The sequence below is a fragment of the Linepithema humile genome, chromosome 2, assembly GCF_040581485.1.
Source record: "Linepithema humile isolate Giens D197 chromosome 2, Lhum_UNIL_v1.0, whole genome shotgun sequence".
Taxonomy (NCBI): domain Eukaryota; kingdom Metazoa; phylum Arthropoda; class Insecta; order Hymenoptera; family Formicidae; genus Linepithema; species Linepithema humile.
Genome location: NC_090129.1, coordinates 24151477 through 24163065, shown reverse-complemented (window position 1 = coordinate 24163065; position 11589 = coordinate 24151477). Strand labels below are relative to the sequence as shown.

Below are 11589 nucleotides of genomic sequence, written 5' to 3'. Positions count from 1 at the left end.
CGTGAGTATTCACTCACGCGCGGGAAGATTGTGCTCAGAAATGTACATAAATTATTTTCTGTACTTATTTTCTTCTTCTGTACTTATTATTTCTGTAATTATTTTCTGATGAAAACAGAAACGCAACTACAATTGATTTTAATGTATGATCATATTCTATCGTGGCTTTGTTATGCGAAAGAATTAGTGCCACTTTTTTGTATTACGTAAATTATTTGAAAATTTCTCGAAATAAGGCGTAAATAGCGGCAATATAATTGAAATTATTAGTAGAATGGGGCATGTTTCGTCTATCATATAAATATACGTAAAGTTGCAAATTATTCTGTTAAATGGTTTTTTTAATACAGTTTTTTATAATAAAGTTTTTTTACAGAGCTGTTAAAATAAACATATTTTTAGAATTTCTTAGAAATGGAAAAAAATTGAATTTTGTGATATAATTAAATTTTATATTTTGTTAAAAAAAGTTTGTCCACAATTTATATACATAAAAAATACTTTAGAAGATTCTGATTTTTTATTTTCGATTATTTCTAAGTGGGCCACTGAATTTAAAAATGGTCGTGAAAACCTGAAATGATGATTTTCGCATTTTCCAAAAAATGCAACAACACCAAAAATTATTTTAAAAATCCATGACGTAGTTTTAAAAAATCACTAGTTAAAAATATCTGAAATAGATATCTCAGATGAACGTGCACTTTATATCTTAACTCAATTGTCAAATTAAGTCACAAATCTATTTATAAAAAAATTTTATTTATAGAAAATATATTTTTCTTCAGCTATTAGTTATTCGTTAGAAACTTTGATGTAAATAATAAATGGATAAAATTATATAGGCTTAGTTTACACCGATTGTTTAGTAGGCATACAAAGTACTAAATCAGCTTTTTTGATTGGTGTAGATTTTACACTAAACGATTTATACCTATCGGAGAAGCAGATTTAGTATTTGGTATGCGTACTAAACAATCGGTGTAAACTAGGCCTTAGTTAATTATATAGTTAAGTATATAGTATAATATAGTGTAGTATAGAATATTATGTAATTAAAGCTATAAATACAAAACTATGAATAAAATAATGAGATTCAAATATAAAATGTGATTTTTCATAAAAATAAATTAATCTCATCAGAAACACATTTTTTTATTTTTTACAATTAATATTAATTGCATTGCATGTTCCCTGTATTAAACCCCGACCTATAACATATATCGTTAGATATATAAAACACTAATCAATGCTAATTTTTGTTAGAAAATTTAATAAGCAAGATTTCTCTCAACAAAATTCACTATATTTATACACAATTTGATTTGATTTGCATGACATCTATTCAAGAACAGCTATTTAGAAATTATGGGAATTGTATATAAATATATACAATGCATACGGTTAATTATTTAATTATTTAATGCACCAGTCTAATAATTATATTGCTTAATAATATGAAATAAATTTATATTGATCAATACAATACAGTGAATTTTGCTTAGAACCAATTGGTGATATCTATTTAATTTGCTAATATAATTTTTGGAAAGAAAATATACATACTTAAATCTCGGAAGGTTTAATTCGTAAAATCACAGGAACACTGGTGCATGGCAAAATCGCTAATTCTGTGACAACGGCTGTAACAAGATCAGCCGGTGTCACATCATATGTAATATTTAAAAGATTTAACGATTTCTTTGTTCGCCAATTCGACAGCAGAGACTTTTTCGAATTATTGTTTGATGGATGATTTACGAGGTCGTCCGCATTACCTGAAATAAAGAAAACAGAACAAAGTGAATAAGTAATATATCAAGAAATACTGATAATAGAAAAGTTACAAATATAAGATTAAAAATTATAATTATAGTTCATGCGAAATATTGTTAACTACGTATCCTCTCTTAAAAAAGACGTTAAAATGTACATTTCATTTATTTTTAGAATCTTATATCATTTGATAGGCCTAGAACTTTATTGTGCATTAAAATTTTATATTATAGAATTCTAAACCATTTTTTTTTAAGATTTTAATGCATGCAGTAAAGAAAATTTACATTCTAAAATTCTAATCTAACAAATGTTATGATAAAATATTATAAGGCATAAAAATGAATAAAATATACATTTTATTCTAGTTCTAGTGAAATAAACTTAAATATAAAACTCAATATTAATGTATAAAATATATACAGCTTTTCAGAATAACAGTAGTGATCAAAATATTCTCTATTTACCTAATTCATTATAAACGATGGAATCAGTTTGCACTCGTTCACATGATTTGTGTGTCTCGCATGCTACTAAAACAGGCACATTGAAGGCTTTTGCCATAAGAGCTACCTGTGCAGTTCCTACTCTTGACATTACAGCTCCATTGGCCAATATTGCATGGGCGCCGAGAAACACTTTACTGACCTAGACAGTGAAATAATACACTGGCTTTAATAACAAAAACACATGAGTCAAGACTACTATGAAGAGCTACTACTTTCAAGAGCTTATTTCCAAATTATTTTAAAATAACATTTTTGGAAAACGGAAGTTACGTGTTTTCTTATTAGAGTATTATAAATTTTTTGAAGCTTTATAACACATACCATGGTCTATTTAAAAAAATATAATTTTATATTTATAGATAAATTCTTGGATCTACTATGTGCATGGATGCTTACTTCCGGCATAATAAAACTAAGAGCATTGATCAATATGTAAGAGCATTCAATTCCATGCTTTGCTAACCGCCTCAATAGTTCTTTTCCTTCTAACCATGGCCTACCATCGACCACAATTACACGAAATTGTTTGCCTGCAGCATGTGCTTCCACTAATATCTTATGGATCAAGGAAGAACTAAAAAAAATATAATATATTATATATTGTTTATAAATATATATCGTTTTCTTAGGAATCTTTTATATAAATTAGAAATGTAAATCCATTTTAAGATTCTATGCATTTAATTTTACAAATTATCAATCTTAATTTTAAAATTATACTTTATAAATCTGATACTCACTAGCCATATGTTAAAATAACGTTCCCATTCGATATTTTACTCTGTATCGTTATGGATATCGCTTTGTCAGCCAGTTGAATCTGTTCCGAAATATAGGTGTCTATTACTCCTTGTAACTTATTTTTTGCCTGAAAAGAATAAAATATGAAACATAAGAAAGTCAAATGCAAGATTCAAACAAAATTGTAAGCAATAATAACTATTACTCAAATTATTTTCTAGATATTTCTTTGTACATATTTTTTGGACTTGATCACAAGTCTTGACTATTTGTGATAGATTTATATCAAATAAAAAAATATCATAATTTTGGACAATAGAGCAAGTAAAAAAAATGTTAACATGAAATTACTTCTTCATCTGACAACGTAGGTGAAAATTGCGTCATTTGCCAATTGAGATGACGCATTGCATTATGCATTGAGACTGCCAATGGTCTACAACGTCGCAGGTATGCTAAAGATTCTTGTAAACTAGCCTCCAAACCTCGAATAAAATCAGCCTGTGCTGGTTTCTCAAAATCTTTGACCACGCATTTAATAGCAGCCAGAAGTGCAACACATCTCGCATTACTGCCAACAATAACTTTACTTTTGTACTGAACACCCAGCCTAACTATCGCTGGATGTATATTTGAATTAACAATAGCTATGTTGATCAACGAAAGCTCTCTTTCATAGTTTAAATGTTTAAATAAATTAATTTCATGCGTGTCCTCCTTTGTTACACTTTTTGCAACACTTTTCTTCACTAAACACTCAGATGTTGTCTCTACACATGGTTTAACAGGTTCGTCAGCTTTTGCTTTATCCTTCGTCAATTGTTGCTGCTGCTTTGCAGCTCTCTGAGCCTCTTGCTTAGCTCTTCGTTCTGCACGTAATTCAGCTTTGCTCTTTCCTTCGCAGTTATCTTCAGATGTGCCATTCTGCACAGCAACGTTTGTAGATTCAATCGTATTTGCCTTAGATACTTCTGCAAATCGCAAGTTTTTTACACGTGCTTTTAAAACTGTCTTTATATCCACTTCTGGATTCTTGCAATCAACTACCATGTGTTCATTATTGATATTGTTACATGTTTCTATAGATTTATCTGCTGCTTTACTATTTATTTCCTTTGCTGCCTCTGTTTTCACGTTTTTTTGTGGAATTTTACAACTGGACACTGAAGCTACATTCGTGACATTGTTGTCTATTTTTTCTTCTACCGTCACATTACTTTTCCCTTTTACCGCTTTGGCAGCAGCCTTAGCAGCCTTCTTTGCTTCGCGTTCTGCCTTAATCTCCTCTCTTGTCTTTTGCGACACATTTGGCTTTCCATCTAGCTTCTGCGACATGTTTGGCTGCTAGTCGTTAGAACCAATGATTGAATTGCTGCAAATATTGTTCCTTTTCGCAATAAGATTCTTCGTTGTCAAATAATGTCATAAACATCTGTCAAAAATCTAATACATTATCTATCACCAAACAAATGTAGAGTTTCAAATATGTCTGTAGAATTTTATTTCCGTTATGCACAATGTTGTTGCATCAGATCAAGAAAATAACAGGGGGAATGAACACAAAACTCAGAAACATATGTTCACAACTCTACCGACATGATGAATAATTACTCCATCTAGCAGATCAAATAGAAATTAACAATACAACTTATTATAGTACAAATATACATGTATATTATTACAGAAATACATATAAATCAGTTTTTAATAGTTGTAAAAAATTATTCAATAATTATTAATAAATAACACATTCTTTTTTATCTCATGAGAAATTATTATGTGCTCCTTTTTCTAGTTCTACTTTAGTATAAATATAAATATAGATAACAGACACATCTCATTATTATTAAAGATCAACGATTAATTCTGAAATTGTTTACTTGTGACTCGTAATTTTCAGTGATCGTTGAATATTCTATTTTTTTTTAACATTTTTCTAACATAGTTTTTAAATGTCGATTATTTTTCCTTTTCTCATCATTCTTTTAGTTTTATTAATCTAAAAATTAAAATTAGTCTATTGAAAAGATAAAATAAAAATTAAAGACAGTAAATATGAATCTTTTTTTCATTTTATTTATACAATTGTCTTAAGATAAACAAATTATTTCTTTTGCGCGGCCGCGGCCTCGTCTTCCCGTTGGTAGGATTGCAGTAGTTCTTGCTTCTTTGAGGCAATTCGTTCCGCACGGCGTTTACGTGCTTCTCTAACTTTCGTGCGCCGAGCTTCGGCCTGATCAGACAGCATCTCTGCACGAGCTTTTTCGGCTTTCTTTTTGTGGATAAACTCCATGAGCACACGCTTGTTCTTGAATACGTTACCCTTAGCTTTCATGTACAAAGAATGGTACAAATGTCTATCAATCTTTTTTGTTTCTCGATATTTCTTCAAGAGACGACGTAAGACTCTCATGCGTTGAATCCAAAGATCCTGTATAACACACATAAATAGTTTTATATATTCTTGGCTTCATTAATTGTCCATCATTATAATTGTATATTGTTCCTTTTCGTAATAATATTCTTCGTTGTCAAACAATGTCATAAACATCTGTTAAAAATCTATATAAATATTTTATTCCATGATTTTATTAAAAAATAAAAAACAGTAAATTTAGTATATAAATGTTATTAGAATTATAAAACGCAGTTATTTGTACAATATGCTATAAAACTTCAAACAATTACAATAAAGTCATAATTTTGTTAAACTTTATAACATATCTGAGCTTTATATAATGATACTGATTATATACTGATTATATTAAAATGTTTTCCATATCAATTATTTTTCTCTAATTATTATTATTACCAAATAAAAATATAATTTCTAGAACATATATACCTTTTGAGGTGTACGTGCGTTAGCAGTACCCTTCCTTTTACCAAAACCACAATGACGTCCCTTACGTCTAGCTTCAGTATTTTTGCGAACTCGGGCTCTAGAGTGTACGGCAACTGGCTTCTTAATAATGAGACCATCTTTAATCAATTTCCTGATGTTTTGACCTGAAAAAATACATAATAAACTGAAAACCTCTTGATATTTGAAAAAAAAAAGAATCAAGTAGCAATAAATAATTCTCTTGTTGATTGTAAACTTTTATTTATAAAGCAAACAATACAATTTATAAAAGTAACTTACGAGAGTTTGTGTTTGAAATCTCATTGATTTCATTAGGATCCAGCCAAACTTTTTTTTTGCCACATCGCATAACAGAGGCTGCCAGCCTCTTCTGCAGCTTTAAAGAACTGTAAAAGACAAAAATGTGGTTATGTCGACATAACCGGCAATTCGTCTATCAGTGACACGTGAAACCTTCATCATGAAAATAATTGCATGTACATGAAATTTTATCTACTAGGAAAGAACGATTATTGATCGAAATCAACATTTTATCAATGTAATAAGCCCATGTGCTCGATAGGTCGCGAACGACGTGAACAGCACATAGGAAACATGTGCAAATTTCTACTACAAAATCACATTTGCATTCATAGCAAAATTTTAACGCGACTGTAATGAAATTAAACGTGTTTAATTACAATACTTATCAAAAGAGCGTTAAATAATATTAAATTTATCGCTATGAACAAACCTCATGGTGCAACTCTAAAAGCTGCTCTCTAAAAAAGAAACTCAAGATGGCTGACACTATACTTCCTTCTTCATTAAAGCTAAAGGCCGATATCGCATGACGTCAAGTGGCATACTTGTCCAATGATTTGATTGGCTAATACAATCATCTTTTATGTAAATTAAGAAATGCAATTTGAAGCAAATTAACAATACGATCAACCTTCTATTTTATCAATGAAATCGTGGTGAGTATCTTACGCCATCTGCTCCGAATATTTAGCTGACAGGCTTTATTTATTTACTCTCTGGAGCTAAGTATTCTGAGAATAACGTTGTCGTGAGAGAGGTGTTTTTCTTACGACTATAATTCTTGCATCGCTTCTGCGATATCGAAAGGTAACATCGCTGGCGATATTCAGTCGCTATTATGACAAGATGTATCTCATGCAATGCGTTTCGCTGTAATGGAATTAAGTCACGCGAACGTTACATCTTTGAAGCATCTTTTGTAATAACGATAATGCGAGCGACTTGTTCGTTTTATTGCTTTTATTATTTAATTTGATGCAATGAATATTTATGGATGATTTTCTTTTAATTTTCTTCTTTTAATATATAACATTGCATACTTTGCTTAGAAAATAATATCAGCTTACCTGAAGTATCTTTCAGACTTCTTTCACTTTCTTTGGAAGTATCCACTATTTCTATTGAAATAATATTATATATATATATATATATATATATATATATATATTTTTTAATTCTTCTACCTTTTTTTCTTTGAAATATAATATGCAGTTCTTTTTATAGAATTATACGAACTTGTTACTACTATGTTATCTTCGATTTCTATAGTTTTTTATCTTGGCATAAAAATTATAGTAAATCTAAAGATTTTAAAAACTTTTATAGTTTTTATAAACATTTAATTTTCTTTTTTTAATAATCAAAGCAAAAAAATAAGAATTATTATTGCTTTTTGTCTGAAATTTATCAGGCAATTGTAATCTTCTTAAATGCCTCTTTAAATATAACAACACTTAGTATTAAGTTAACTATTTTCAATAATAAATATATAAAATATGAAGAGACATACATATCTATACACTTTCAAAAACGAGGTTGTTTAAGATTTGATAGTCATAAGTTAAAATAGATTGGAACTATTAAACAACAAAAAATAATTTAGTTTGATTTTCTTGTCATGTAACATCTCTAACAACTATCATTTCTAACAGCTATGTCCAATGAGGAGCGCCTGAGGAAACTTTTGTCAGATTTGGGAAAAGCTACTTTACGCGGAGTTCGAAAGTGTCCAAAATGTGGCACTTACAATGGTTCACGTGGTCTCTGTTGTAAAAACAAATACTGCGATGCAGTATTTAAGGAACCTGGTGAAAAGCGAAAACTGTCCACAGAAGCATGCAAGCTTATCACAGGTTCATCAGCGCAAGTGTTCTCTGTACGAGTTAGAGACAAGGGACCTGATTATCGCGGTTTTGTACAGTTGCCGTTGATAAATACTACTATTTCAAGTGATATTACAACACTCATTTCGCAAACAACTGCGTTATGTTTTGTGGATAGCTGCGAGAGAAATTTTGACACCAGTGTTCTCAAATGTCATGTAAATATTTTATACTATAAAATTTTATATATTAAAATTATGTATTTGTAGTTACATTTTTTGTATGTTTTGTGTATTTTTTAGGAGAAAGATTATTCAGATTATTCAGTATCTCCATGCCAACACATTCAAGCTGCATTGAAGTGTTACGCAGAAGCACAGCCATTGACTTTAAAAAATTCTATTCTGATGTCGATGAGTGTAAATAATGAAACAAAGCAAGAGATATGGTTATTAGCAACGGAAACTTCTGGTCCTTTAGTACAAAGAGTGTCAAAGAATATAATGGCAGTGAAATGTAAAGCTTCTCCAAAACATCCGCTTGGTTATCTTCATTTTTCTTTCTTTATTAGTAAATCTAAAGATAGAATTGAACATCGTTACTTTTGCAGTTGTACTACTTTTAAAGTAAGTAATATATGTAATTTTAACAATTTTAATTGTATTTGAAGTGTGATATTAGTAAAATTTTTCTGGAATAAATTAATAAAATATTGTATTTCAAAAGATTTAATTTTTTTAATAATTACAATGGTTACAATAAAAATAAATATTTGAATTAATAATGAATTGTTTAATAGAACAATTTGTTTACAGAATACAACCAAATCAACAGGAGACAAACTAGACGGTACTTCGTCATTACAACCAAAGCGATGTGTGCACTTTTATGCATGTATTTGTGCGTTTGCTAGTGATCCAAAGTTATCTGAAGAATTTAGTTATTATATAAATTTAGATAAAACGCAATCAAGTATAGAAAGATCTCTGACAATTATATCGCCAAATGAAGAGGAAGATAAAATTGTTGGAATTGGTAAATTGCATAAATATATTATACATTTAAAAATCTATCTTACGTGTCTTTTTAATGTTTAATATATAATCAATGTAAAATTTCAGATCTCGATAGTTTAACTACAGATGAAACTGATACTCAATTGTTAATTTTTCGTGATGATACTTTAACTGTACAAAGTTTAGATGGAAATAGATTAGATTTAGACTCCATGAATTTGGATTCTTCGATTTTACCGCATGGTATTGTTGAAAATATAGAAGTAGAATGTGATCGCAGTTTATTGGACGACAACAACATAATATCACAAGTAAAGCATAATATACGATATTTGTTTAAGTTACAGTATTTATTTCAATAAGATATAAGTTTTAAAATAATTAAGTTTTGCATATTATTATACAGGTTCATAATTTGGAAGTAATTGATCAAAATGGTGTTCAATTGGGAGAAGAAAATACCATAAAAATATTGGATGACCAAGGGACAATTAGTGCAAAATACAATGTGCTCAATAATAGTCAGTACATATTAAATGATAACATAAAAATATTGGACGCGAGCACATTGAAGGTTCTCGATGTAAATACTACAGTTTTAGACATACAAAATCCAAAGCTCATCGATAATAATATTTTAAATAACAGCAGTGTTAAGATAATTGACAGGAACACAATAGTTCATTACGATAACAGAAGTGTACCGAATACAGAAGGTAACGCAACGCAATCGACAATTTCAACGAAACGAAAGAGAGATGAAAAGCCCGTAAACAGCAGCAGCTTGAATCTGAATTCGATTGAACCGAGAAAAACAAAGACAAAATCGCAAATTGTCAAAAAGTACCAAAACACTTGTGATGAGTTGGACGAGGCTAACACGAACTTACCGTTTATAAAATGGCTCGCGTCAATAACCGAGCGAATAAATCAGACGATGCATTTTCAGTTCGACGGCAAACCTGATCCCTTGGTGTTTCATGTGCCACAAATATTCTTTGATTGCTTGCGCGAGCGAATATCTTGTGGCGGCAAGAAGAAACGTTTGCCAAATTCGACGACAGCGTTTGTTAGAAAAGACGGAGTACCTTTGGGAACATTCACCAAGTATACGTGGCAAATTACAAATATTCTGCATGTAAAGAGTATTTTTGAGACACCATATATACCTTTGGAAATTACGAGAAGTTTTGTGCAAAACGCAGATGGAACGTACGAATTGTACAAACGAGAGGAAACGGAAATAGATCGTTATAAGAAGACGAATAACAACGCGTTGATTAAACCATTAGAGTTGAAAACATATTTAAAAGTGGGTAAGTAGATTGGTTATAAAAATAATATATTTTATTATCTGTTAAAGAATCTAAATAATTTACTGAACTTGTTAAGAGTTGAATTGATATGCTAAAGAATATATCATTAATAGAATACATCGGTAAAATATTTTTATTTAATGTGCTTTACTTGGCTTTGTTTTAGGAAATACTTCTCCGAACCAAGTTGAACCTACACCATTCTTGATAGAGTGGATACCGGATATTTTGCCAATTTCAAAAATTGGTGAGCTTAGAATAAGATTTGAATTTGGACACGTAAAAAATGAAACAAGTCACAAATGGAGGAAAATTGCTCTTTCTAAAAATTACTAAAGCTTTTACTTTCGAAATACCGTTTGCAACTAAATTTTTACTTTTCTACCGTGATTATTTCAATGATATAAAAATATTATGGGCCAAAGGACAAATATTAAACGTACGATATGAGAATAATCACTCACTGTCATAAAGAATCCGACATTCGAATTTAAATAACTAAAATTTTGTTAACAGAATTAATTTGTCTTTAAGATGAATAAAATAACTGAATTATATATGTGATGATTGTGCAAATAATAGCTATATAGTATCTCTCTAGCAAATATTAATACAGTTTTAAATCACTAATTCAAAGACTGATGTATAACTATCGCGCTAAACAAATATAATATGCAAATAATTTTACAAAATACTAATTTTGTTTTACAATTAACAAGAATTAGTAATTTTTTTTACTATTGTATTATTTGCGTAGCGATATATCTATAGTTGCTATTTATATCTATGTAATTTTTACTTGACACAAATACTCTTTATTTTACTATGTTTATTCTTAATAATGAGAAGAATATTATCAAATTTTTGAAAATATATGTTAAAATTATTAATAATTCTACTTTACGTTATAGCGTTTGAAATATTGTGATATATATTGTAAATATACGTTTTAGATTTTACGCTGTTATGTAAAAAGAGTATTTATATTATTTAACATTGGCTCTATTTTGTGAATATATAGATTTGGAAATAAATTATATGTACGTAAAAAAATATATAATATATAAATTATGTGTAATATTATATGAAATATATGTATAAAATTACATTAAATGAATGATATACAAACAAACTTTAATATTTGTTTTATATCTTTTTAAGAATATCATTTTTTATTTAGAATAGTTTAATGCTTTCACAGATATATGTTCGATATCTTTAAAATTTTTTTAATTTGCC

At 29.0% G+C, this 11589-nt stretch overlaps 3 protein-coding genes across 4 annotated transcripts; 1 reads left to right on the top strand and 2 right to left on the bottom strand.

Moving 5' to 3' along the window:
* Positions 1 to 1134: 1134 nt before the first annotated feature.
* On the bottom strand, positions 1135 to 4625 carry eIF2Bdelta (eukaryotic translation initiation factor 2B subunit delta). 2 transcript variants are annotated; one of them, XM_012360030.1, is made up of 6 exons: positions 3378 to 4625; positions 3026 to 3153; positions 2682 to 2859; positions 2244 to 2424; positions 1567 to 1778; positions 1135 to 1211 (listed from the first exon to the last, which is right to left on the bottom strand). In XM_012360030.1, exons 1-5 carry the CDS (start codon positions 4359 to 4361, stop codon positions 1567 to 1569), a joined length of 1683 nt encoding a protein of 560 aa, XP_012215453.1. In that variant the 5' UTR covers positions 4362 to 4625; the 3' UTR covers positions 1135 to 1211. The 2 variants fall into 2 exon arrangements, with proteins under 2 accessions (XP_012215453.1, XP_067206408.1); XM_067350307.1 differs by lacking the exons at positions 1135 to 1211; positions 1567 to 1778 and having other exon boundaries at positions 2280 to 2424; positions 2607 to 2859.
* A 455-nt stretch (positions 4626 to 5080) lies between these two features.
* On the bottom strand, positions 5081 to 6753 carry RpL19 (ribosomal protein L19). Its single transcript, XM_012359689.2, has 4 exons — positions 6626 to 6753; positions 6172 to 6278; positions 5872 to 6035; positions 5081 to 5457 (listed from the first exon to the last, which is right to left on the bottom strand). The coding sequence occupies exons 1-4, from the start codon at positions 6628 to 6630 to the stop codon at positions 5131 to 5133; spliced, it is 603 nt and encodes a 200-aa protein (XP_012215112.1). The 5' UTR covers positions 6631 to 6753; the 3' UTR covers positions 5081 to 5130.
* Positions 6754 to 6853: 100 nt separating this feature from the next.
* On the top strand, positions 6854 to 11482 carry LOC105667887 (uncharacterized protein C2orf42). Its single transcript, XM_012359995.2, has 7 exons — positions 6854 to 7002; positions 7848 to 8236; positions 8321 to 8644; positions 8834 to 9053; positions 9140 to 9345; positions 9441 to 10350; positions 10517 to 11482. Exons 2-7 carry the CDS (start codon positions 7850 to 7852, stop codon positions 10684 to 10686), a joined length of 2217 nt encoding a protein of 738 aa, XP_012215418.1. The 5' UTR covers positions 6854 to 7002; positions 7848 to 7849; the 3' UTR covers positions 10687 to 11482.
* The last annotated feature ends 107 nt before the right edge of the window (positions 11483 to 11589 follow it).

Excerpts from the sequence above, each read along its gene's own strand:
- eIF2Bdelta (XM_012360030.1), bottom strand. The coding sequence starts at position 4,361 with ATGTCGCAGAAGCTAGATGGAAAGCCAAATGTGTCGCAAAAGACAAGA. Across the intron at positions 2,860-3,025 it reads GTTATTTTAACATATGGCTA|TTCTTCCTTGATCCATAAGA; the intron begins GTGAGTATCAGA and ends TATTTTTTTTAG. Across the intron at positions 2,425-2,681 it reads TTAGTTTTATTATGCCGGAA|GTCAGTAAAGTGTTTCTCGG; the intron begins GTAAGCATCCAT and ends TTCACTGTCTAG.
- RpL19 (XM_012359689.2), bottom strand. Across the intron at positions 6,036-6,171 it reads GATTTCAAACACAAACTCTC|GTCAAAACATCAGGAAATTG; the intron begins GTAAGTTACTTT and ends GTATTTTTTCAG. Across the intron at positions 5,458-5,871 it reads ACGCACGTACACCTCAAAAG|GATCTTTGGATTCAACGCAT; the intron begins GTATATATGTTC and ends TGTGTTATACAG.
- LOC105667887 (XM_012359995.2), top strand. The coding sequence starts at position 7,850 with ATGTCCAATGAGGAGCGCCTGAGGAAACTTTTGTCAGATTTGGGAAAA. Across the intron at positions 8,645-8,833 it reads GCAGTTGTACTACTTTTAAA|AATACAACCAAATCAACAGG; the intron begins GTAAGTAATATA and ends ATTTGTTTACAG. Across the intron at positions 10,351-10,516 it reads GAAAACATATTTAAAAGTGG|GAAATACTTCTCCGAACCAA; the intron begins GTAAGTAGATTG and ends GCTTTGTTTTAG.